Consider the following 20367-nt stretch of genomic DNA (forward strand, 5'->3'; position numbering starts at 1 on the left):
ATCCCAAATCTGTGGCGCTGAATATATTCTTATTATAAATGGTGATTTGGACAGCCTGATTTACAAAATCACAAACGTCTATAATTAAATACTATGTTGTTGTTGGTCACCACCGAATTGACGCCAAATTAAATACTATAGTCCTACTTACTTTTTCTTTAGCAAAATATTACTGAATGATGTACCACTGAATAATCATTACCATAGATATTTCCCCAAACCAAAATTTTGCCCTCAAATGGAATACAATTTAAATCATAAATAGCAGAGCCAAAAAAGGGAAGAAACAAATATTATAGAGGAAGCCTCATAGCCCACCTTTCCTCTTGACTGGCATTCTTTGGTCTTTCCACTTCCACAGGATTCAAGATATCTTTTCACGTCTCAGCTTGATCCAGCTGGATTTATGCCAAGAGCCAGGTAACTGTTCCAAACCACTTCACTGTTCAGTTTTGAAATCCAGGCTGAGTCTTCTATTTCACATAAAGAAAATAATAATGTATTTTTTCCTCAGTTAAACTTTTGACACTGCCCACAGGGTTTAGAGAAAAATAACTTCTGAGTTTTTCAAGTTTTCCGATATTTATAAAATATTTATTCTGATTTAAAAAACTGAGAAAAGTATTGTAGACATAGAAAATGTTATTAAAACTCCTCTTCAGGCAGCAACATTTTGGAAGTTCAATGACTAAGTTCAGTTAAGGCACAATCCAAATTTAGACAGATGTTTCATTCTATACATGATCAAGTTCAAAGATGAACTAGTTGATTATAAAGACCCTCAATTCTTTATAGAGAAATTTAACCTTACCCGTCTCCCTCCCCCGCCAAAAAAAAAAAAAACACTGGTGTCTAAAAAGGTAGGTGAGTTTGAACAGTTCGCTGGGGCTGAACAAACTGGAAGGCCCCTTTCTGTTTACTGGACCAGAAGTTCCGGATCTCACCCCCTCAGTCAGACAGGATCCAGCTTGCTGTCACTTTCATTTTTTTCTTCTGTGCTCTGCAAGCCCCCCACGGCTTGTTCTTTAATGCCCCTCTGATTCTGATCCTCCCATGTATTAACCGAGAGGATTGAAAAGAAGGAAAGCAATCCCTTGGCATAGAGACATTAAAGTGACAGTGCTACTCAATGGGCACTTGATGCAGGATGAGTTGGCGAAGCAGATTTCTTCACACTGGAGTCATTCACATCATGCCATCTCTTCGCATCCAAACAGCTACCTATCCGGCAAGGAAAAACACAGACTGTTCGTCAGGAGAAGCCAAACCTTCCCCCGAAAGGTGTTTTCAGAGACGCTGTAGTTGTATTAGGCATGTAAGCATAAGCTATGCAAACGGTCCGCGATTTCCTAAATGAGAGTTCAGCTGCTTGCCTTCCACATCCACTCTTTCTCTTAATCTTTTTCCAATCTACCCACCTTCCTTTTGCAAAAAAAAAAAAAAAGAGAGAGAGAGAAGAAATCTCTCTGCCACCGCTGCCACCCCGGCCCACACCCCGTTCTTATATAGAAGAGCACTGAAATGTTCTGCACCCTCCACGCGATGAAGTGTTTCCTCAGGCAGGAGGAACAGCAGCACTAAATATTATATAACTCTCGAATTTGGCTTTAAGACATGGAGTCTGGAGGGTCGGGGGTTGCTGGTCTGGGAGATACTGCGTGCCCAAAAGAGCGCCTGGCCTCCTTACAGCGCTCCCCAACCCGAAACACCGGCTGACAAGGGGGTCTTCTGGAGTAGGGGAGCGGGGGGTGCCAAATTTCTCTCTGGTTCCTTCCCAAGCGGGGCGAGAGAATGGAATGTGAGGGGACTAAAGAACGGGGAAAAGAGTCAGACGGCTGCGAGGGGAGGAAGCTAGTAAGGGGTACTCTGGCGGCCCCGGGTGGCCGGTGAGGGTTCTAGAGACGAGGTGCCCGAGGAGCCGGAGCCTTAACACAAGGACCAGGCCATAGGGAACGAATTTCCTCAGAGACTGAAAGGGGCAAAGAGCTCGACCCCAGCTAATGGAGCGCTCCTGAAGTGAGGACGGCGGGCAGCAACATGCACAGGTTCGGCTAACTCCACTCTCCCCTCAGGATAAGAGGAGAAAACACGACCGGGCTGACAAAGGGCCGGGGATGGAATGCGGGACTAGCAGAAGGGCGGGCTCACTATCGAAGCCAATGAGTGGCCGTAAATTCTAGACGCCATGGAGGGCGCGGCTTTCGACTGGGTGGGGGCGGACCCAGGCTGAGAGCAAGAGGCGTGAGCCTGCACCACCTCCCGCCCAGGGTGTTCTGGGCCCGGGTCCACCCATGGGTCACGTGAGCCGCCAAAATGGCGGCGCTCGGGCGGGCAGCTGGGTCTCAGCTGGGGGATGTAAGTGTGGTGCCGGTGGGAGCTGGGGAAGCGCCCAAGGTAGGCGGAAATCCAGAGTGGTGTGGGTCGTGACTCTGGGGACTCCCCTGAGATGATGCACGTAAAGGGGATTTGAAAAACAAGAACAGCTCCAAGTCCACGCAGGGTGCAACCAATTATGCTCCTAGTTCCTATTGGAAAGAGTCCGAGAGACTACCAGTAAACCAGCTGCCTATAGAATGGATTCCTACACGTGACAATCCCATATTTGTCAGAGTAGAGCTGTGTTCCATAGGATTTTCAATGGCAGATTTTTCAGAAGTAGATTGTCAGGCCTTTCTCCCGAGGCACCTTGAACTTCAAACCGTTTGTTTTCCCCACCCAGGGACTTTGGAGGGAAGACATAAAGTCTAGTCCTGATGGTCTGCAGCTTGTTTTCTCTTGCCTCTGGGCCTTTGTACCCTTCTTTCCTTTAACCCTGGTGGTGTAGTCGTTAACCAGTAGACTGCTAATCTAAGGGTTGGAGATTGGAACCCACCAGCAGCTCTGCAAGAGAAAGATGTGGTAGTCTTTTTTCATGAAGACCATAGCCTTGGAAACCTTATGGGGCAGTTTTACTCCGTCTTGTAGGGGTGCTATGTGTCTGAATCCTGTCTACTGCAGTGGGTTTGGTTTTGGAATAGTCCCTGCCCCTTTTCTCCAGACTAACCTCCCTCAATTCTTCTCTCCCGACCTAACCCTTCCCTCTCCCCCAATTCTGGGATCCTTGCCAAAATAACCTTTCCTCCAGGAAACCTTCGCCCTTGGTAGGTTAAGTAGACCTTTTTTGTTTGATTGTTTATGGCAACCTCATTCTGCATTTTAATTGTCTGCTTTTTTTGTCCTGATTCCCGCTATTGGTGGGCTCCTAAGGACATGACTATTATTTGATTATCCAGGTGTCTGTCATATACCAGGTGTTCCATAAATGATGAGTGAATGTTAAATAAAATTCTGAAGGTCAGATGAAATAATACACATAAAAAGCACTACAAAAACCGTAAAAAGCATTGCGGACTATCCCAGTTGCTGTGAGTCATTCTGACTCATAAGCGCACTTGTGTAAGTGTGGTGGCCAGTTGAGTGACTTGGACTAGCTCATTTTTAGATAAAATGTTGATTAGAGCAAAATCTTTACATTTCAATACTTGTAAAAGTCTTTCTGAAAATTACCGGTCTATTTTTTTTTTTGCTTTCCCGAGTGTAATGAAGACAATGTTTTGTATTGACAATGTCTTGCAAAGAACTAGGCACTCAATAAATATTTGTTCTGTTTCAGTATTTTAGGATCATAATCTTGGTATCTCTTTTCTCTGTTCAGAGCTGGCCGTATAAACTGAATAGGAGATTGTTGTAAGGTATTGCCTGAAGTTTTTTTGTAAGGGATGGAGAATTTCCATGCAGTGGCCAACAATAAAACAAAAATGTATCCAAGGTGTCTGGTAAATCATCACGGTACTGACATTTGCCTTTCTAGTACATTAAACAGGTTGGATACTAAGAGTTTGGCTGCTAACCAAAAGGTTAGCAGTTCAAATCCACCAGCTGCTCCTTGGAAACCCTATGGGGCAGTTCTACTCTGTCCTATAGGGTCGCTATGAGTTGGAATCGATTTCGATGGCAACAGGTTTTGTTTTGTTTTTTGTAGACATTACTATCTTTTCCTTTCCATTTTCAATTCGGATATCAGAGAGAGGCAAAATCTTAACTATAAACCAAAAAAAAAAAAAAAAAACCCATTGCTGTCAAGTCGATTCTGACTCATGGTGACCCTGTACAATAGAATAGGGCTACCCCATAGGGTTTCTAAGGAGCAGCTGGTGAATTCGAACTGAAGACCTTTTGGTTAGCAGCCTGAGCTCTTAACCACTGCACCACCATAGCTCCCACAGTGAAAGAAACTGGTCCATTATTACTCAGTGTGTAAAACCGTAAGAACGTTCAGAGGCGCCCATACCTTCATTTTGATGCTATGGATGGCCTTCAGTAGTTAGGATGTTGGAACAGATCACACATTCAGCAAACATGTATTTTAGTGATGTTGAAAATGTGTCCATTGACCACTGGCATCAGAAGCACTTGAGGTGCTATTAATGCAGATTTCCAGGACTCACCCCACTCCTATTGAATCTATCTCCAGAGGGAGCTCAAGAGACTGCATTTCAAACAAACTCCCCACTGAAGGTTGAGAGCCACTGACTTCGTATCTTCTGTGCTCATTGTGCATCCAGCCTAGTTGCTGTCCATTTAGTTCTGACTCATGGCAATCTCATCTGTATCAGAGTAGAACTGTGCTCCATAGGGTTTTCAATGTCTGATTTTTTTAAAGTACATTGTCGAACCTTTCTTCAGGGGTACGTCTGGGTGGACTTGAATCGCCAGCCTTTCAGTTAGCAGCTGAGCACATTAACCATTTTTGCACCACTCAGGGATTCCTCATTGTGCTTGTTAGTTACCATCCAGTTGATTCCAGCTCATGGAACCTCCATGTATGCAGAGTACAGCTACAGTCCATCGGGTTTTCAAGGCTGTGACCTTTCAGAAGCAGATCGCCAGGCCTTACTTTTAAGGCATCTCTGGATGGGTTTGAACCATTAATCTTTCAGTTATCTTAACCATTTGCTCCACCCAGGGACTCCTTGTTGTGCCTAATCCACTCTAATTCTCTTGCCCAGGACTTCTGAAATTTGAGATTAAGTATATGCCCTTGACTATAAAAGTTGTTAAAACGTAGATTGATGTAAATTTGTGAATGGACCGTAGATTTTTATTTATTCATTGGCTGATATGGAGGATATAAGAAAAAATAGGGAGAGGAAAAAGCACTGAATTTTGCATCGAGACTTTCTATTTACCGATATAATATGTAAACATTTGCATATTATAGGATTTGCTAAAAATGTCATGTTTCTTCATTTAAATGAAATTAAACACAACTCTTGAATCCCCTAATGCCAGAGTGGTAGAAGATTTAACAGATATTATTAGGACTTTCACAAAGGTCCTAGAGTCTAACCCAGAGCAAAACATTCATAAGAGCCCCTTTCTGAGGCTCTTTTTTTATTTTTAACCTCACCATTTTCTGTTAAAAGATGCTACTGGCCACATCCTCATGGCCTCCTGAAGTTGGCAACTGTCTATTCACATATCAAACTTGGGGCACAGGAACCTTGCAGCCCTGGATCCTAGTGCCATGGATCCAGGCTCTGTTCTGCCACATAGCTATTTCCTGCAAAGGCTTCTGCCCCAGGTGCAACTAGGTTGCTAGATGTACAGCTTCTATAATCTAAGCCATGATCCACTGCCCCTTCCCAACCTAGAGCAGTATTCCTCTTTGTGATTTTCTCTCACTACTCTCTAAAATAATCCCTGCTTTCCCCTGCCTCTCCAGGAAACTCAACATAATCTCCAAAATGAGCTCAAGCTTTCATGAGAGTCAGAGGATAGAGACAGTTGTCAACAAGCAGCTACTGATTTCCACCTTGTCATGCCCCAGCTAAAATCCTGGAGCAGGGAGAACTATAAAGGGCCTGGCTACCTACTTGGAGTGGGGAGAGGGAAAACCTGTAAGGAGGGAAAAAAAACAGTATTTCAGTAAATGATCCCTCTACACTAAGTCCTAATGCACTTCAACCTTTCTGAGCCTCAGTTTTCTCATCTATAAGAGTAGAGGATTATTACCCTACCAAATTCTCAAAGTTATTGTGTGAATCAAAAAAAGCCATGTCTAACAGCGAATAAGAGCTCAGTAAATGTTAAGTGAATCATTAACATAAATGCGTGAAAGCGTGTGACAGAGTTCCTGTCAAGTTGTTGTTAGGTGCCGTGGAATCGGTTCCGACTCACAGCAGCGCTGTGCCCAACAGAACGAAACACTGCCTGGTCCTGAGCCACCCTTATAATCATTGTCACAGTACTAGACTCTGAATGTTTTTTAATCAATCTGTAAAATGTGTAAGGTTTTAGTTAATACTAATATCGTTGACTATTATGGTTTTGGAATTTTGTGTTTTCCAGGACACCCAGATGACAACATATACTCATGGTCAGCCCGTTTCTTCTGTAGAAGATGCAAAATTCAGAAGACCAATGGTCATTGAAATTATGGAAAAAAAATTTGAATATCTTAGAAAAGAAAAGTAAGAGACACACCCAGACTTGAAAAATCAGTACCTACTTACCGATCTTCTGTATTGCTCTTGTTCCTGAGGAGCATCTAAGATCCTATAGTGCTAACTTCCTTGAGTTGGCTATGAAGAAAGTTACTGTTAAAAAAGAAGAACTGGAGGGAAACATGGACAGATGAAAATAGTGGTTTGTTAGAACTCTGGAATTGTGGATAATTTCTTTTGCTTCTTAAAAAATTTCCAAAAAAAATTGTTGAAACATTATTTGAGGAATAAATATTTTTAATTAAAAGTAGGAGAAAACCATTGGGGGGGAGGTATTTATATTTAACTCCTGATCAATTCTAATTAATTAAAATCAGTTCTGGATTGATTACCACAGCCTTAGTACTGGGTACAGCAAAAAAGAAATACAGATTCCGTGATGAACATACAGACTCACATACCAGTTTGACTTTTAAATTAATAAAGCTCAAAAATAAAATCAAGTGACAGTTGATCCTAGATCTTAGAAGTTTCTGAATTTAGGTATGAGTCAGAAAAAGTAAAACTAGGTCTATCAGATCTCTTTGGATGAAGTTTTAGAAATCCTGGAAAAAATATTTTAAATGTATCTGGACTCACTAAGAAATAGCTCTTTTCTAGAAGGCCTAACCAAATGTGAATAGCTTTTCTTCTGATGATCTTAAGCAAATTAATTATGTTAGAAGCAGGAGCAATAGCCTTGGATTTAAGCATCTCATAAAATTTGGCTACGTTACAACTTATTTAGGTCCCTGGTTCGCACTTGACTACTGGTTTGAACCCATCCAGCAGCACCATGGAAGAAAGGCCTTGCGATCTGCTTCAATAAATATTATAGTCAAGAAAACCCTGTAGAGCGGCAGTTCTACCTGTAACGCATGGGGTTGCCATGACTCAGAATCGACGGTAACCAAGAACAACAACAGAATTTACTTGTGGCTGTATTTGTTGTTCGCAGCCGTGGAGTCGGCCCCTGACTCACGGTGACTGCACAACTGAATGAAGTGCGTCCTGGTCCTGTGCCATTCCCACGATCAGTTACAGATTGGACCGTTGTGACCCACAGGGTTTTCACTGGCCGATTTTCAGAAGTAGATCACCAGTCCTTTCTTCCTAGTCCATCTTAGGAAGCTCTGCTGAAAGCTTTTCAGCTTCATAGCAACACACAAGTCTCTACTGACAGATGAATGGTGCCTGAACAGGAGGTGTGTTGGCTGTAAATCCAACCCAGATCTCCTGCACGTAAGATGAGAATTTTACCTCCACGTCACCAATGTGTTGACCCAAACTTATCCTCCGTGAAAGCTCCATTTCAGAATGACCTTAAATAATCTCAGAAAGAGAGTTACATCTTCTCATTAGGATGCAGGCTCCATGAGGGCAGGAACTTTTTTTCTTCTTTTGTTCACTGCCCCATTCTCAGCACTTAGGAAATACCTTTCACATAATAAGCGCTCAAGATATACTTAATACTGAGTAAATATGTAATAACAAATGACCAAGAAAAAGATGCAACCACTAGGAGAATATTATGATGAATTTAATTTTTCCTGTTTTATTTTTCTTAGTAAGAGCTTAAATATATATGGATCACTGTTCTATGGAACAACAGCTGGTTTCTCTGGAATGTTGGCAAACTTCATTTTCAGATACTGCTTCAAGGTTAAACATGACACTTTGAAGACATATGCATCATTGACTACACTTCCGTTTTTATCTACTGTAGTTACTTACAAACTCTTTGTAACTGATGCTTTGTATTCAGGTAATTTTAAATTTACTAATGTTTAATGTGGTTATGTCTCAGTAAAGTTATTAAATACAGTGAAACCTGTGAGAGCTGGAAGTTGATAGGACTGTCTTGTTTTTCCAGATCTCAAAGTTTTCTGCCTTTGACAAGGTGCAGTCTTATCACTTTTCTGTCCTCTCTATTAGCGGAAACTGTTTTCGTTTTCCTTCTCTGGCAGGTTTCTGCCTTACACTGGTTCCAGCTTTTACAGGTTTTACTGTCTATACTGTCCCTACTGCTGATAATAATCACTTAGATTTGTATATTGCTTTACCACTTACAAAATACTTTAACATATATTATCCTACTTGACCTTCACAATAATCCTCCCGATCAGGTAAGACAAGTAATATTGTGCATTTTTTTAACAGATTTTTACAATCAAGCAAGCATGTTCCAATACACTAAGAAGCAACATAACATACTGGGAAAAGGGCAGGTTTTGGTGTACTACACACGTGGCTTCTCATTCTGCTTCCCACCACTTAAGTTTTGTGACATTAGCCAAGTCACTTAATCTTTGAGCCTCAATTGTCTTATCTGTCAATGAGAACTAATAGTACTTCCTCACAGTAGTCGAGAATTAAGAGATGCTGTGCATTAAATGCCTAACACTATCTGGCATAATTATGGGGTTCTAATAAATGTTATTTCCTACCTCTTTCTCTTGTGTTTCACAACTAGTAATTGATGGAGACTTTGACCCCTGTCATTCTTCAGGTCCCTGATTAAATATCTCTTCCTCAGGGAAACCTTCTCTGATCCCCTCAGTATAGGTGAGGTTTCTAGATACACTCTCTATACAACCTTCAGTGCTCTGTGCACACTTATAGTTACTTATTTAACTATTTGTTTACTGTTTTCCTTCCCTGGTAGACACCTAGCACCCAGCACATGCTGGACACATAGCAGGCAATAAAACGTATTAATCTAGAATTCAGATGTCTGGACTGCTACTTTAGTATTCTTTCATTATCATATTGCTTTTGCAACAACCAAATATTTAAGAAGTAATTCTCCTTAGGATAGAGTCTAATAAAAACATACTAAAAACTTGATGCATTTAGCCCATTATGTACCATAGACTTTAAATTTCCAGTATTCTTTTTGCTGTTTAACCGGGGTTAAAGACGATGCAGATAACTACTATATGCGGCACAAGACTGTCATTATAATTCTTAACCTGAGTTTTAAAAGAAGACCAAATTTACTTTTTGTTTTCCAGGTAATATAAGCCAGGAGAATTGTGTTGTGAGAAGTACACTGGTTGGCTTAGTATGCGGTGTTTTATATCCCAGTGCTTTGGCCTTTTCTAAAAATGGACGTCTGGCAGTCAAGTAAGTCTGTCCTGTTCATCTTTCTCTCTGTCTCTCTCTCACTTCCCCATGCCCATCTGCCTCTTTCTCCTCTTTCCTCTCTCCTCTCCCACTTCCTCTCTCTTTTCCCTTCCTTACCTGCCTTCTTTGCTCTCTCTGTTCCTTTCTTCTTTCTTTTTATTTTAGGTTAATAAACTCCTTTATTCATTAGCTATCAATAACATATTTTAACTAAAATATAATAGTTTTAATATTTCAAATAGCTAACTTTGAACTTTTTTACTACCTACATGATACACCTAGAGTGGTGTTAATCGTCAGTTCAGGAGAACTCAGCGAACTTTTTGTAGAATATATATCCAGGAAAAGTGATAAAACTCCTCTTCTTTTTTAGGCATCATACTGTTCCACTGCCACCAAAAGGAAAGGTTTTATTTCATTGGCTGCTACTTTGTCAAAGAGAGGTGAAAGCAATGGCAGTTCCTCTAATCCTTCAAATGCTTATTGGAATATTTAATGGTCTGCAGCATTATGCAGTATTTGAAGGTACTCTGGAGAAGACTGTACGTGAAGATTAACCAACGAATGGATGGATGCTAAAATCAGCAGAATGGATTTATTTATGAGGACTTAGGCATTGCTGAGTTAAAAGTAACTCTGGACAGGCAACTTGTTTCTGTCCATTCTGCCTGGTATGTAGCAGGTACTCAATAAATATTCAGTAATTCCATAAATAAATGTTAAATTTCATCTTTGTTTCCTTGTTGTACATGAAAAATAAGTTTGGGGCCTCAAGGTCTGATCTATACATTTGTATATTAGTTCATTCATCAAACATTTACTGAATACCTGCTGTGCCTCAAGCACTTTGTTACATGCAATAAGAAATGGTCTTTACCCAGAAGGAACTCACAGTATAGAAGAGGAATAAGAAACATAGTGTGAGAGGGCTGAGAAGTATACACATCATTTTGTAGGGGTATTGAGAATGTGGTTATTAACTACTTAGGCAGAAGGGGAGGCTATGGGAGAAAAAAAGTGACTTATGAGCTAAATTTTGAAGGAATTAGAAGTTCATAGGAAAGCAAGGGATGGAAATGACATACAGCCCATTCCTCTACAGTAACTCTGTGATTCTAGCTTCTACAAATTGTTTTTATTGTACTATTAAAAAAAAAAATTATCAAGAGTCCATTTGTCATGCATTAATAGTAACTCTGTGATTCTAGCTTCTACAAATTGTTTTTATTGTACTATTAAAAAAAAATTATCAAGAGTCTATTTGTCATGCATTAAGATAGGCACCAGGGATATAAAGAATTAGTCCCTCCCCTCAGGAAGCTTAAAATCTAAATAAAGAGCTCACAGTATGCTTCTTAAGAGTCTACCGTGTCATCCCTGAGCTACATACTAGTTCAGGAAACGAACACTGACAATACAAATAAGTTACAGAGTGGAACCTCAGAGCTTTTTCTCCCTGCCCTAACCATATTCACCTTGAGATTAGACTTGCTCCTCTGAGGCCCCAAGCAATTCAAAGCAGAGGTGGAAGTCTTAACAAGGTCTTTAAGACATCACAGATAACATGAGCTGAAAAACATGCACTCTTGCTAATCAAAACAATGGCTAGCTAGCAGTCTAGCTCTGTGTTCTCAGAACAATTCATGATACTCGAAACCTTTTCAGGAGGAAAGGGCAGGTGATGGCAGAAGCCAAGTCAGATAACTAGACTGATCGTTTTCATATTTTAACTCCTTAAGAAATTATGACACAGTGAGTACATGTATATCTTCTTGTGAGATACTCAAATGATCCAGAAGTAGATAGAGCAAGACTTTAGTTTTCTCTTTACTCTTACTACATCTTATTTCTACTCCATCCTCCAGAAGTAACCACTGTCAAGTTAGCATGCCTCATTCCTTATTCTTTCATTGAATATACATACTGATAAGTGTTCATATAGACTCGTTTTTACATAAATGAGATCATTTATGCATATTCTGGAAATTAATTTTTCACTTCCCCATGTGTCTTGGAAACCTTTCAAGTCATTACACATAGGTCTACCACGTTCTTTGTAGTGACTGTATACATTCTTGGTGATTCTGGTATCTACGTAGGTGATGCAACACCTTGGACTCTATACTACCTCAGGCATTTATTCCCATAGTCATACCCTGGACCTGAGCTGTCCAATATAGTACCCACTAGCCACATGCAGCCAGTGAGGATTTGAAATGTAGCTAGTCTAAAATGTGCTGCAAGTATAAAATGCACAGCAGGTTTTGAAGATTCAATGGAAATATCTTCATTAATAATCAACCTTTTGTAATACATATTGAAATGTTAACTATTCTAAATACATGGAGTTAAATAAGGTATGTTAAGTTCACCTGTTTCCTTTAACTTTTTTAATACGTCTACTAGGAAATTTGGGGCCCCGGTGGTACAGTGGTTAAGCGTTTGCCTGCTAACCAAGTTCAGCAGTTCGAATCCACCAGCCACTCCTTGGAAACCCTATGGGGCAGTTCTACTCTGTCCTATAGGGTCGCTATGAGTCAGAATCGATAGCAATGAGTAACTAGGAAATTTTAAATTATATACAATTCATATTTCTTTTAGACTATGCTGCCCTAAAAAAAATTATCAATAAATCAAATTCTCCACATTCTCTATTTCTTACTGTCTTTGCAGATGTAATTAGTTAACATGAGGTCATACTGGAGTCGAAGAAGTTGAGTTTTTTTATGTGGAGACACCTAATATCCCTGTCTCTAGTTATCTCCTCCTTTTTTTTTTTTTACTGTAGCACATGAATCTTATCAGTAGTCCATAACCAATATGAGTGGTGTCAGAAAAAAAAAAAAAGAGAGAGACATACAGGGAAAACAGCCATGTGAAGACAGAGCCAGAGATTGGAATTACTGCTGCCATGAACTAATGGACACCTGGGGCTACCAGAAGCTGGTAGCAACAAGAAAGGACATTTCCCTAGAGCCTTCAGAGTCAGCATGACCTTATCAACAACCTGAATTTGGACTTCTAGCCTCCAGAACTGTGAGACAATAAATTTCTGTTGTTTTAAGCCACATAGTTTGTAGTAATTTCTAGCAGCCCTATAGAACTAATACAGTCATCTTGTGGCTTCATTGTCTCTAATGAGAAATCACTTATTATTCTTAATCACTTCCCTGTATGTAATGTGTTCTTCCTCGTATCCTCTGTTTTCAGACAAGATCCATCTGACATCAGCAGTGATACTCCTCATTCCACATTCTCATCAGAATTAGGCCTGAACTTGTGGCAGCTCCCTGTCAATGTACTGTTGCAACCATTTTTTAATTATCTTCACTAAAATTTTACTTCCATATCGTATTAATGATATTATTGGCTAATTCTGTTAAATCACCTTTCTTTGGTATAGGCACAAATACGGATCTCTTCCAATAAGCAGACATCAGATGGATCTTGGCTGAAAACAGGGAATACCAGAAAGATGTTTACCTGTGTTTTATTGACTATGCAAAGGCTATGTGGATCATAACAAATCATGGATAATATTGCGAAGAATGGGAATTCCAGAACATTTAATTGTGTTCATGCAGAACCTGTACATAGACCAAGAGGCAGTCGTTCAAACAAAACTAGGGGATACTGGATTGGCAAGGAGGAAGTAAAGTTATCACTATTTGCAGATGACCTGATCTTATACACAGAAAGCCCTAAGGAATCCTCCAAAAAACTACTGAAACTAATAGAAGAGTTTGGAAGAGTCTCAGGTTATAAAATAAACATACAAAAATCACTTGGATTCCTCTACATCAACAAAAAGAACACCGAAGAGGAAATAACCAAATCAATACCATTCACAGTAGCCCCCAAGACGATAAAATACTTAGGAATAAATCTTACCAAGGATGTAAAAGACCTATACAAAGAAAACTACAAAGCTCTACTACAAGAAATTGAAAAGGACATACTTAAATGGAAAAACATACCTTGCTCATGGATAGGAAGACTTAACATAGTAAAAATGTCTATTCTACCAAAAGCCATCTATACATATAACGCACTTCCGATCCAAATTCCAATGTCATATTTTAAGGGGATAGAGAAACAAATCACCAATTTCATATGGAAGGGAAAGAAGCCCCGGATAAGCAAAGCATTACTGAAAAAGAAGAAAGTGGGAGGCCTCACTCTACCTGATTTCAGAAGCTATTATACAGCCACCGTAGTCAAAACAGCCTGGTACTGGTACAACAACAGGCACATAGACCAATGGAACAGAATTGAGAACCCAGATATAAATCCATCCACGTATGAGCAGCTGATATTTGACAAAGGACCAGTGTCAGTTAATTGGGGAAAAGATAGTCTTTTTAACAAATGGTGCTGGCGTAACTGGATATCCATTTGCAAAAAAATGAAACAGGACCCATACCTCACACCATGCACAAAAACTAACTCCAAGGGGATCAAAGACCTAAACATAAAGACTAAAACAATAAAGATCATGGAAGAAAAAATTGGGACAACCCTAGGAGCCCTAATACAAGGCATAAACAAAATACAAAACATTACCAAAAATGATGAAGAGAAACCCGATAATTGGGAGCTCCTAAAAACCAAACACCTATGCTCATCTAAAGACTTCACCAAAAGAGTAAAAAGACCACCTACAGACTGGGAAAGAATTTTCAGCTATGACATCTCAGACCAGCGCCTGATCTCTAAAATCTACATGATTCTGTCAAAACTCAACCACAAAAAGACAAACAACCCAATCAAGAAGTGGGCAAAGGATATGAACACACATTTCACTAAAGAAGATATTCAGGCAGCCAACAGATACATGAGAAAATGCTCTCGATCATTAGCCATTAGAAAAATGCAAATTAAAACTACGATGAGATTCCATCTCACACCAACAAGGCTGGCATTAATCCAAAAAACACAAAATAATAAATGTTGGAGAGGCTGCGGAGAGATTGGAACTCTTATACACTGCTGGTGGGAATGTAAAATGGTACAACCACTTTGGAAATCTATCTGGCGTTATCTTAAACAGTTAGAAATAGAACTACCATACAACCCAGAAATCCCACTCTTCGGAATATACCCTAGAGATACAAGAGCCTTCACGCAAACAGATATATGCACACCCATGTTTATTGCAGCTCTGTTTACAATAGCAAAAAGCTGGAAGCAACCAAGGTGTCCATCAACGGATGAATGGGTAAATAAATTGTGGTATACTCACACAATGGAATACTATGCATCGATAAAGAACAGTGACGAATCTCTGAAACATTTCATAACATGGAGGAACCTGGAAGGCATTATGCTGAGCGAAATTAGTCAAAGGCAAAAGGACAAATATTGCATAAGACCACTATCATAAGATCTTGAGAAATAGTAAAAACTGAGAAGAACACATACTTTTGTGGTTACGAAGGGGGGAGGGAGGGAGCGAGGGAGAGGGTTTTTTATTGAGTAATCAGTAGATAAGAACTGCTTTAGGTGAAGGGAAAGACAACACTCAATACATGGAAGGTCAGCTCAATTGGACTGGACCAAAAGCAAAGAAGTTTCCGGGATAAAATGAATGCTTCAAAGGTCAGCGGAGCAAGGGTGGGGGTCTGGGGACCATGGTTTGAGGGGACTTCTAAGTCAATTGGCAAAATAATTCTATTATGAAAACATTCTGCAGCCCACTTTGAAATGTGGCGTCTGGGGTCTTAAATGCTAACAAGAGGCCATCTAAGATGCATCAATTGGTCTCAACCCACCTGGAGCAAAGGAAAATGAAGAACACCAAGGTCACACGACAACTAAGAGCCCAAGAGACAGAAAGGGCCACATGAACCAGAGACCTACATCATCCTGAGACCAGAAGAACTAGTTGGTGCCCGGCCACAATCGATGACTGCCCTGACAGGGAGCACAACAGAGAACTCCTGAGGGAACAGATCAGTGGGATGCAGACCCCAAATTCTCATAGAAAGACCATACTTAATGGTCTGACTGAGACTAGAGGAATCCCAGCGGCCATGGTCCCCAGACCTTCTGTTGGCACAGGACAGGAACCATCCCCGAAGACAACTCATCAGACATGAAAGGGACTGGTCAGCGGGTGGGAGAGAGATGCTGATGAAGAGTGAGCTAATTATATCAGGTGGACACTTGAGATTGTGTTGGCAACTCTTGTCTGGAGGGGGGATGGGAGGATAGAGAGAGAGGGAAGCTGGCAAAATTGTCACGAAAGGAGAGACTGACAGGGTTGACTCAATAGGGGGAGAGCAAGTGGGAGTACGGAGTATGATGTATGTAAACTTATATGTGACAGACTGGATTTGTAAACGTTCACTTGAAGCTTAATAAAAGTTAATTAAAAAAAAAAAACTAGGGAATACTGCATTGTGTAAAATCAGGAAAGGTGTGAATCAAGGCTGTATCCTTTCACCATACTTAACCAATCTGTATGCTCAGCAAATAATCCAAGAAAGTGGACTATATGAAAAAGAACACAGCATCAGGATTGGAGGAAGACTCATTAACACCCTGCAATATGTAGATGACACAACCTTGCTTGCTGAAAGTGAAGAGGACTTGAAGCACTTACCAATGAAGATCAAAGACTACACCCTTCAGTATGGATTACACCACAACGTAAAGAAAACAAAAGTCCTCACAACTGGACCAATAAGCAACATCATGATAAATGGAGAAAATACTGAAGTTGTCAAGGATTTCATTTTACTTGGATCCACAATCAATGCCCATGGAAGCAGTAGTCAGGAAATCAAACTACATATTGCATTGGCCAAATCTGCAAGAGGCCTCTTTAAAAGTGTTGAAAAGCAAAGATGTCACTCTGAAGACTAACGTGTGCCTGACCCAAGCCATGAAATTTTCAGTTGCCGCACATGCATGCAAAAGGTGGACAATGAATAAGGAAGACCAAAGAAGAATTGATGCCTTTGAATGATGGTGTTGGTGAAGAATACTGAATATACTACGGACTACCAGAAGTACAAACAAATCTGTCTTGGAGGAAGTGCAGCCAGAGTGCTTCTTGGAAGCAAGGATGGCGAGACTTCTGCATACTATGGACACGTTATCAGGAGGGACCAGTCCTTGCAGAAGGATGTCATACTTGGTAAACTAGAAAAACTAGAGGGTCAGCAAAAAAGAGGAAGACCCTCAATGAGATAGAGTGACACAGTGGCTGCAACAATGGGCTCAAACATAGCAACGATTGAGAGGATGGCCCAGGACTGGGCAATATTTAGTTCTGTTGTACATAAGGTTGCTATGAGTCAGAAGCGATTCAATGGCACCTAACAACAACAATGTGTTCTTTATCATTTATCACTATATAGGGTCACTATGAGTCGGAACTGACTTGAAGGCAACAGTTTAATTTTTTTTTTTTGGTTTTATATGTAAATGTATCTGGCTGCTTTTGAGTTTTTCTATTTTTCACTTTAAGCAGTTTGATTATAATGTTCCTCGGTGTGGTTTTCTTTGTATTTATCCTGCTTGTGGTTGCCTGAAATTCCTAGATCTATGGATTCCTGTTTTTATCAATTTTGGAAAATTTTTAAGCAATGTTTCCTTAAATATTTTTCCCATTCCATTATCATTCTCCTCTATCCGTGAGATTCTAAGTATGCATGTGAGACTATTTGATATTTTCCCACAGGACACTGATGCTTTGTTAATTTTTTTCCAATCTTTTTCTCTCTGTATACTATAGTTCAAAGGAGCCCTGGTGGTGCCATGGTTAAGCACTTGGCTGCTAACCAAAAGGTCAGTGGTTCGAACCCACCAGACATTCTGTGAGAGAAAGATGTGGCAGTCTGCTGTCATAAAGATTTACAGCCTTGAAAATCCTACGGGGCAATTCTACTCTGTCCTTTAGGGTCGCTATGAATCAGAAGTAACTTGATGGCAGTGGGTTTTTTGGATATGCTTTTTAGTTTAGATAATTTCTACTGCCCCATCTTTAAAATTCATTTAACCTTTCTTTTGCATTTACTAATCTTCGTTAATCCCATCCAATGAACTTTATATTTTAAAAACTGAATTTTTTAGTTTTTGTTTTTTGGAACTTCCATATCATTTCAGAATTTCATCATGTCTTCATGTAGTATATACATTTTTTTCTACAGATTCTTTAACATAGTTAAGTTTATTTAAAGTCCTTGTCTGCTAAATCCCAACATCTGGGTCATCTCTGCAACTGTTTCTGTTGACTTTTTCTTCCTGTTAACTATTGATCACAAGTTTTGTTTCTTTGCACATCCAGTAGTTTTTATTACATACTGGCTATTGCAGACGATATGTTGTAGCAACTTTGGATTCTTTTATCTCCTCTGAAGAGTGTTGAGTTTTGTTTCATCAAGCAATTAAATTATTGGCAGATCACCTTGAACCTATGGAGACTTGATTTGAGTCTTTTATTGGTTGAATCAATTATATATATATATATTTTCCCCCTCTCCCTTAATTCTAGGACATATCCCTTAGTCCTTTGGATGTAGTCTTTACTTCTATGTTGTGGCCCTTCTGAGGTTCAATGACATGTTCAAGGTTTTTACCCAGCCCTTATAACTTGGAAAGATTTGCACTCAAAACACAGTTCAGTTCTTCCAGCTGCTGCTTACCACTGGGGTGCTTGTGGTCTCACTCCATGCATGTCCAGTTAGAATGTCAGTCAAGGTATTAAGGGGAATTTCTACACAGATTTTGGGCTTCCCTCACATTTCTGTTACTCCGTCTTTTCCAGAACCCCCTCTCAATTTCCAGTTATTCTGGTATTTCCAAACCCCAGCCTTTTGAGTTTTTAGCCCAAAAAGAATTCTGCTTTATACTGGCACGCTGTTCCCCATGTATCATGCAGACTGGGTAGTACCTTCCGGGAAAAAGCTGGGTAATGTGAACTTCACCAGTATTTTTCCCTTCTTTCAAGAATTGTATCTCCTTCTATGTTTGCATGATTTTGGTTGCTTTCCAGTATCTTCACAAAATCTCTTTATTATACTTTGCCCATAGTTTATCGTTATTATCCACAATACAGTCTATCTGATATAAGCTACTCCATTATTTCTGGAAACTGAAAGTCCTTTTTATTTCAGATTATCATCTTTGAAAAATGTGTAATATTTTGGATCAACTATTTTCAAGAGATTCATGTGGCGTTGAAGCCAGGGCCGTATCCCAGGAATTTTCTTTACCACACAGATGGTACATATGATGCAGTCCAGATGAGAGATGATGTAGGCTTAGAGGCTTAGATGGGGTAGTGAAGATCATGACAAGTAGTCAGATTCTATTTTCTTGGTTTTGGATTAGATATTTTATGGGCCACTATTTTGTTAAAAAATGTACAGACAGGCTCTAAGATGCTAAAATTATTTCTCAGCATTTCTCAAAGCTTTTTATAAAATCCAAACAATTGCATTCATTTTTAGCAACAGAGAAGAATATGCTTTGACAAATTTTCATCCTTCCCTATTTCCAAAAACAAGATTATGGTTATCTGGTGCAAGCTACACAGACACTGTAGATTTGCAGCTACATTCTAGGGAAGCTCCTAGCTTCCTGTAATCCCCCTACCTTCTCTGCACAACCCAAGCTTGACGTGACAAATTTCCATAGCTGCTATGTGGAGATGGTTGAAAAGAGTGGAAGCTTTAAAACCAGTTAGAGTCACCCCCAGTGCGTAGGTGAGAGAGGATTAGTATAAAGGATATTTAGGAGGAAAATCAATAGGGAATACTATAGAGAGACTCAGGTTTCTGGCTTGAGCAAAAAGATGAATGGTGGCACCATGACCTTAGATAAGGAAGAGTAGGGGTCCAGATCTGAGAGGAAGAGGATGGATTTGATTTTATACCTTTGAGTTTAAAATGATTTTTGAGTTTTTTATGTGGAGACACCTAATACTTCTGTCTCTGGTATTACCTCCATTTTTTTTTTTTTCCTGTAGCATGTGGATCTTACCAAAATGCAACTATGATAATTTCACTCCCGTTTTCCATAACTAATATCTTCCTACAAATAAAGCAAATAAAAGGGAGCAGACGCTTAGATTTGCATTCAAGGTATTCCATTCTCTGACTCCTTTTTGCCTTTTCAACATTATTTCCCTTTATCCTCTACCCATTAACCATTGCTGTGGAGTTGAGTCCAACTCATAGCAACTCTAGGGGCCAGAGTAGAACTGCCCCATAGGGTTTCCAAGGAGCACCTGGTGGATTCGAACTGCTGACCTTTTGGTTAGCAGCCAAACTCTTAAACACTACACCACCAGGGTTTCCTTATCCTCTACTAGTTGGTGGTTTTATAGTTTCTACATGATTGCGATATACTTAGGTATAGAGAAGCCCTGGTGGTACTCCACTGAGACCAAGCTAGTGGGAACAATATTATGATTTCGGAGTTTGTTTGCCTAAACCATGAGATGGAAGGCAAAGTGTGTGAAAGGAAGACTATGCTAACTTTTTTTTCACAATTTCATGAAAATATATTTTTATAATGGTGTAAGGTTAGAAACTGTAAATATAGATCTCCTTGCACTATGGAACCTAAGGGTCAAGCAACCTGAGATAGGTAGACAGTATAAACACTTTACCAGGTGCTTAAAAATTTGGAGGCTTGAAGGTTTCATAGGTTTGTTATAATAATGTCTTTTCTGCCATATTTAATGGTGAATTCTGGTGGTGCTTAC

The 20367-nt window shown here is 39.8% G+C and overlaps 1 protein-coding gene across 2 annotated transcripts; it reads left to right on the forward strand.

The window, feature by feature from the left end:
- The first annotated feature begins 1809 nt into the window (after positions 1-1809).
- On the forward strand, positions 1810-12098 carry TMEM126B (transmembrane protein 126B). Of its 2 annotated transcripts, none has more exons than XM_003418528.4 (5): positions 1810-2394; positions 6391-6512; positions 8093-8289; positions 9539-9650; positions 10024-12092. In XM_003418528.4, the coding sequence occupies exons 1-5, from the start codon at positions 2314-2316 to the stop codon at positions 10205-10207; spliced, it is 696 nt and encodes a 231-aa protein (XP_003418576.1). In that variant the 5' UTR covers positions 1810-2313; the 3' UTR covers positions 10208-12092. The 2 variants fall into 2 exon arrangements, with proteins under 2 accessions (XP_003418576.1, XP_023414287.1); XM_023558519.2 differs by having other exon boundaries at positions 2299-2355; positions 10024-12098.
- Positions 12099-20367: the final 8269 nt, after the last annotated feature.

Source organism: Loxodonta africana, chromosome 7 (genome assembly GCF_030014295.1).
Source record: "Loxodonta africana isolate mLoxAfr1 chromosome 7, mLoxAfr1.hap2, whole genome shotgun sequence".
Classification (NCBI taxonomy): Eukaryota; Metazoa; Chordata; class Mammalia; order Proboscidea; family Elephantidae; genus Loxodonta; species Loxodonta africana.

Coding starts and splice junctions, on each gene's coding strand:
- TMEM126B (XM_003418528.4), top strand. CDS start 2,314: ATGGCGGCGCTCGGGCGGGCAGCTGGGTCTCAGCTGGGGGATGTAAGT. Junction 8,290..9,538: donor AACTGATGCTTTGTATTCAG/GTAATTTTAAAT, acceptor TTTGTTTTCCAG/GTAATATAAGCCAGGAGAAT. Junction 9,651..10,023: donor AATGGACGTCTGGCAGTCAA/GTAAGTCTGTCC, acceptor CTTCTTTTTTAG/GCATCATACTGTTCCACTGC.